This window comes from Charadrius vociferus, unplaced genomic scaffold, assembly GCF_000708025.1.
Source record: "Charadrius vociferus isolate BGI_N301 unplaced genomic scaffold, ASM70802v2 scaffold512, whole genome shotgun sequence".
NCBI classification, from domain to species: Eukaryota; Metazoa; Chordata; class Aves; order Charadriiformes; family Charadriidae; genus Charadrius; species Charadrius vociferus.
The window spans coordinates 293,760-300,692 of record NW_009647050.1 but is presented as its reverse complement, the minus strand read 5'-3'; the positions used below and the strand labels follow the sequence as shown (position 1 = coordinate 300,692).

At 36.4% G+C, this 6,933-nt stretch overlaps 1 protein-coding gene across 1 annotated transcript in view; it reads left to right on the top strand.

Annotated features, from left to right (window-relative positions):
- Positions 1-1,942: 1,942 nt before the first annotated feature.
- Positions 1,943-6,933, top strand: part of IL17RD (interleukin 17 receptor D) — a 40,088-nt gene continuing 35,097 nt past the window's right edge. Inside the window, exon 1 of the mRNA XM_009895744.1 lies at positions 1,943-2,050. Within this exon, the coding sequence (XP_009894046.1) occupies positions 1,943-2,050 (108 nt within the window). The remainder of the gene's footprint in view (positions 2,051-6,933) is intronic.

Here is a 6,933-nt window from a genome sequence, read left to right as displayed (position 1 = left end):
GGAAGCGCTGCTGAAGTGTGTTCTGTTTTCTGTAACCTTTGTATTCTGATGATCTAACATGGAAAGTACAAGCTCCTTCTGTGCTGGAACCCTGGGCTGACAGAAGGGATAAGGGACAAACGAGGAGCATGCAGAGTTCAAAGGGCTCCAACTAAATGTGCGTATGGGGTCATAAGTTGCTACAACCCATGGGTATTACACTAACAACTGGATGGCGTCTGTCTTGAGGTTGCTCTGTGGAGGAGATGATAGGCATGTAGTTCTGCTTGGAACTGCATGTTCTGTGCTTAAAGGTTTCTAACTAACGGATTTCTGTCTGTCTGATTCTCTTACCTCACAAAATTGTATGTAGAAAACTATTTCTGTACCCACTGTAATATGGCAATGTTGGATTTTCCTCGTGGTTGGTGGGCAGGCTTGGTTTTTAATTTCTGACCTTCCCTATGTTCTTCACTCTTATATCGGTGGGAGGGACTAGATATTTCTGATCTTACTTCTGACTACATTCAAATCCAACCAAGCAATCAGTGACTTCTCTGACTTTTTTTGTATACGGCTGTGGGAAAATTCCTGGTTGGCTGGCTATGAATTAATGAAAATCCTTAGAATGCTTCACTAATGATAGCTCCTGTGGCTTTAAAAATGCTATTCCCTTTTTTAATTTGAGGGAGGTCACAGAGGTTTACAGAAACTAAGAAAAGAAAACTTAACATCTGGTTGTGCTCTGTTGATGACTGCTTTTGTGTGAAGAAAAGTTATGGCGTCTCCTCAGCATCAAACGCATTCAAGGTGATCCTTTCTAAGAACACTTTGCAAGAATACTTTTCACTCAAACTGTGTTTTTTAATTAATTTTGCTTTGTATTGTCAAATGGAGGATTTTAGTCCTCCATGGGAATCCCAAACTCATAATATTGATGCTTCAAATACACCGTACCTTTATGAAATAAACTTATTTTCTTGAGTTTTGTATTTATAATGTAAAAATATTTATGTAAGTCTCTAATATTTTCCTTTAAAGTTGTAGAACTCTGAGATTAAAACCAGCTATTGGGTTAGATTCTGGGATTTATGAAAGGAATTTTTGTTTGTTTGCGTATCCGTAGTGAAGTTCAGTTTCATCCATTTGCATAGTTCCAAAGAGTAATCTGATTTGTAAAGGTTCCCTTTTTATAATTTTAATTTTACAGGCTAAAAGAGAATGTTTTTTGTTTTTTGGGTTTTTTTTTTTATAATGCAGATGAAAATTACGTGTGAATTCAGTTTAGCTAGTAGGAAGGCATAATATGAGAATGTTTACAACTAGTAAATCTTCTAAATTGTTAAAACTAGAAGCTATCAGCTGTTCAGTTAAACATATGTATTCCAGGTGTGACTGGCCTGGAATCAGAAAGCATAGAAAAAATACAACTTTAGACACTTTTAATAGTCCCATTATCTTTTTATTTTATGCACTGATTTAAATTTAAACAAACGATATGCAGGTCTCTATTTGCCATCAACTTGTGGAAACAACACTCCAATCTCTTTTCTTTTTAAATGTAGAATACTAAAGGTTTTGTTGAGTGGTTTTGTTTCTGTTGTTCGTTGTGGGGTTTTCGTTTGTTTGTTTTATTTGTTTAAAGAGCTAAAATCCTACCTGTTAAAATCAGTGGCAAAACTTTGACTTTTGTTTTGATGGGATTTTGTCGTTTATACCTCAGGTGGCTTGATGCTTTGTGGTTAGCTAGCACTAAATACCTGTGACTGCCTTCGGTGCAAAAGCTGGGTGCTTTGCACACTTGAGAAACAAGACTGTTACCTGGCTGCTGCTGCTTTGTGTCTACGGGAATATTACTGCCCACTAAACTAGGACACAATTTCAGAATGCAGTTCACCTCCACAGTAACGTCCCAGGTGAGGAGTGTTTGGGTGCATCTTCTCTGCACAGGGCAGTGCTGTCGATGGCCGGACTACCTCGGAGCCAGCGAGCCGAATACCAGAAGCAGGACAGCTGTGGTAGTGGGCATCGTACTGGTGTTCACAGCTGCCCCAAACAGAGCAGCTTGCTAGTATGGCAATTTCTGATGCTTTGGCTTTCTTGATAATAGCCGTCTTCAATCTCAGCGTTGCATAGGTGTGTGCCGGAACAACCCATATAGTGTGTTGTCATAGAGTAGGTAGTGCACTGTGAAGTTACATCTTAGTTTATCACATAGTAATAACTCCCTTTACAAACAGGCCCTTAGGGATAGATATGTTTTGTTCAAGTGTACCAGAGTAACTTTGGGTACAGCTGCCCAGACAATGAAGAATTCCATCCCTTTCCCCTGTCTGAGCTGTTCAGGTCCCAGGAAAGCTCATGTGTACTGCTTCATATTTGTCCAATTTCTGTGGGGATCAATGTTATCTCCCTGTCTGGGCTTGCCCCTAATTATAGGCAGTAGTAACAAAATGAGGATGGAAGCTGGAACCATTAAGTTGTGCAATTTACTCTGAGCATAAAGACTGCTCTGTCTGGATGAGCTTTAAATATGGTGTGGGAAGGGGGTGTTGCTGAATTGCAAAATTTTTTAGCTCAGTTTTCAAGCTTGAGCTGGGCTTCCCCTTAAATCTTAGAGATATGGGGTATAAACGAGTGATTTAAGCTTCACCTTGTAAGTGTGAGCAGATCCTTAGAAGATTGGAGTGGGATTCTGAAAAAGGATGAAGTGCCCTAATTCCTATTAACTTTCAGTGAGATTTGTTCTCTTTTGTGGCTCAGGGTGTAGTTACATTTTGTATTGACTCAGCAGTGAAGCTGGTTAGTGAAATTTTCACTCCCATCTGCTTCTTCCCACTTTGGTGTTGCTGTTCGCCCTTCCCTCCCCACCTGTTTTAATGCACTTATTTGTGAGCTGCATTGTAAATCACATTATTAAAACAGTTTGAATTGAAACTATTTCTGTGTCTTTTTTTTTTTTTTTTTTTCCTTTTTCTTTTCACAACTGGGGTCATTTCAATGACATGGCTAAAGTGAGGTCCCCATGCAGTTATGTGAAGTGTACGTTCAGAAGTGGTGGGCTGCAGCGTGAAGGAAGAGCCAAGGACTGGACAGGGGAGTCAGGAAATCCCTAAGCTAATTTTGTGATTAAGTCAATGTTCCATGTAACTGTTTGGATACTTTTAAAATTCCCACCCCTGAGGTGTGTTAATTCAGATACCTTTAAAAAAAAATCTCATCAAAAGAGTTTGGGGTTAGTTGGTATACTGAGCGTATAAACTCCATGTGAGATTTTTCATGTGAACATTTTTTAAACAGTGAATTTTTCACAAGAAAGAGGATGATAATGTTTCAGAAATCACTTTGGTGCCTGTTGAAATGCAGCCAGCTCTGGTGGAATACAGCAGTTGCCTAAGAGTGCACGGTAACGCTATCCAACCCTTCCTGCCAGGAAATGAAGAGTAGTGTATTCATTTGTAACCCGAGGGGGGGACTTCGCTCTACAGCCTATAGTGAATGGAATTTGGGTAGGTTACCACTAAAATTACAGAATGAGCCACTAGGTCTTGTATAACTCTCTCTATTTCTTACCTTGGTCTGAAGACGGCATTTCTTATTAGTACAGTATCTATGAGCAAATTTGTGTTGTTATGGAGTACAGCTAAGGACCATTCCTTATTATAAAGAGCTTTGATTTTATTTATTTATCTGAGGCCTCCTGGTACCACTTCACAAGGCATGTATTAGCAGCCCCAAAAGAAGAAAGGGCCAGATGAACGTCCTTTTCTTATAAAAGAATATCTCATGTTTTGCTTTTTCTGTTATATAACACAAAATATTTAGCTAAGACACTTTTCAAAGAATCAGTAACATAATCTATTTCAAAATAGTTACAGCTTTGCTTTATTGTTTATGTTTTCCTGGCAAATCATGTTGGTGATGTCTAATAATTATCTGTACCTTAATTTACCTTCTGACAGGAGTAATATATGTTAACCACAAAAAAAAGTTAAAATAAGAATCAAAAAGACAAACCAAACACCTAACTCAGCCTGACCCGTAACAGGTGAAAAGTTACTATTCCATGCTTCTTCAGAACATCAATGGAAACAAAACCTTTATCTTTTATTCATTAGTTAGGAATAATGCGAGTTGGGATAGCTTAGGTTTCTCCATAAAGTTGCATTTGTAAGAGTAATTCGCTAATCATGCCATTCACTTTTGGGGTTCTTTTTCAATAAGGACCACTAGCCGTGAAATGTCATGCAGAGGTTTGAAAATGGGACATTCAGCTCACTAAAGAGTGAGCTGCAAGGACAGAACTTTTTTTTATTACATCCTGGCAGTAAATGTAGGAATCAAAGCCACAAAATGAGTGACAGAATAACGCCCGGTATCGTCTAACAATGCTGATAGATATGGATGACCACGGTTCAGTGCAGCCACATTACATTTGCTGTGTATGTTTTAGTTATTGTTTATTATGTTCCATTCAACGGCAGAAGTTGGCAATATGTAAACTCCAATAGTTTATTTGCATGCTTGTGTGTGGAAAGTTGATCTGTAGTTACAGGTATTATTCCCAACCCTGTCCCTCCCCAGTATGGTTAGGCTTTGTTGCAACAGAGAAAATAATTGTTTCCATGTTTATATTATACAGCCACATCCAAGTAGTACTCCTGGTGTAAGTTATAATTTATGTTGACGTGAAACTTGCTGGTCTTTGGATTTACTTCTCAATTTACTGCAATAACATAATTTTATTTTACTAGAGATGAAGATTTAAACTGAAAGCGTTTTATATTCTGTATTGTATTTATCTTCCTGTTCAGTTTTTTAGGATTAGCTATTTATATATTCAGTTTAACTTAGATAAAAGGAAGTCAAGTAAAAGTTTGAGAGAAATACAGATTCAGTTTAACTTTTAAATCTTGTGTATTTAAATGCTTAAGCTCTTAAAACTTACATTGCAGTTCTGGCTTCTTAAATACATGCTAGAAGGAAACCTGCTAATGGTATTGACGTTCTGTGTAGAGACTTTTTTGTTAGAAGTGATTATTTCCTACAGAAAAAAGATCAGTTAGTGTGCATGGCTTTTTAAGAATAATAGGTTAAAAAAATATTGTAAACGCTTTTTCAAATGTTTTTAAATTCAGAATAGTTTTTTTTTCATAATTTGATCAAAGTCGCATAACCTGTGGCTCTGTTTTTGTTGCACATGCTGATGGTCTGTGGATAACATTACATTTTTTCAGCATGAAACTGAACACTTCAAATCCCTAAAGCAGTCTCAAATTTATGGTTAATAAAAGAATTTATTGTACTGGATGTCATCTGTTATATCACTCTGGGAACAGAAACTGGCAGTGAGTGGACAGGAAATATTTCCATTTCAAATCGCTTCAATCTTATGGTCTGGAGTGAAAGTGTTTGATTTCAGAAAAATCACTGTGAATATCGATGTAATAGAAGTATTTAAGAGTATGGTATTTTTCAATTTTTTTTTTTTTTTTGCTTTATAGTATTTTGTGTAAAGATACTACTTATATTATTAATGTGTCATACTTTCTGTACTTCAGTATTGATCCCTAAACCTTTTCAAGGCAGAAAGAATAGTAGTAATGTATTTTTGGTTAAATATCTATACATGCCAAGTGAACAGCAATTTGATGAGTTACCGTATGCCAAACTGCTCCAGTCTCAGACCTTTGTATTTGTAATTGGTTGGTTTTTTAAGAGTGTGAACTCCTGTGTGATGATTAGGTTCTTCTAGCTAAATGGATTTCTTCGTTATCTCCTTTTCAAATGTATTATAAAGCATGATATCCCTGAATTGTAACTTTATTAATAGAAACTTCAAGCAGTCAGATTGATGTTTCTGTATAGTTTCCATGTGTTAAGTAGTATTTGAACAGCTCTACATTTTCAAGTATTTAAATAATTTCAAATAATTATATATTTTAAATGGACATGTTTGTCTAGGGGATGTTATAACCAGGGGGAAGAAATTTTTACGCTTTGATCTTCAGTATGTATTAACATCCTGAAACATTCAATTTTTGATTTTCATACTGTTACGCATTAATATGTGGTTATAAAGGTTTGGAAGCAATTGAGTGCTTCCTTCGTTAAAAGATATGTAGCAGAGGCAGAAGTGTTGAATTTTTTTACAGATACTGTCTGAGACTGATTAAAATGAGTTTATTGAAAGATGGGTGTCACTTTAACTTTTTTGGTGTCAACCAGCTTATCTGACATTATTTTGAGGAAAATTGTGAGCAGAGCATACGAGGAGAAAACATTACCACATAGTGGCCATGGGAACACTAAATCTGAGTAATGAAGATCATCAGATTAGACAGAGATTAATTAGGGTTCAGATGATACTTGCTGTGTTTGCTTGATTGCTTTCTGTCCAACCATGGTAAAGTTATTACACAAAGCTAACTATTTACTTAAAAATCAAGGGAAAAGTTTATATACCCTGTCCTTAAAATCAGAGCAGTCAATTACTTTACCTGACTTGACACCCTGTTTCTGCTAGGTTGTAATGGAGTGTCTTGGACAACACCTTGTGGAAAGCTCAGTGTATTGCCACTGTAAATGTGACCGTTGTTCATCCTTAAATGTTTTACACATTAACTTTGTAAGTGTTTTTCTTTTTTTTTTTCCCTAAGCCTCAGTAGATTACAATTTTGGTTTCAAATTGTTCTTGTCGAATTTATGTCAGCACTTCATACCCATTACCCTGATTATACTATTATAATAACTTAACCTCACACCTTATTACTAACCAAAACAACTCAAGCAAATAATCCACAAATTATAATGTGGAAAACTGCACGTCTATTTTCTTTTACAGTCAAGCCTTAGCTTCTGTATATCAACTCTGCATCAAGTAAGTTATTTAGGTGTGGGGGGACTTTTTCTGTTTTGCATTACTGCAAAGCTGAAAAACAAGCCTTAATAAGG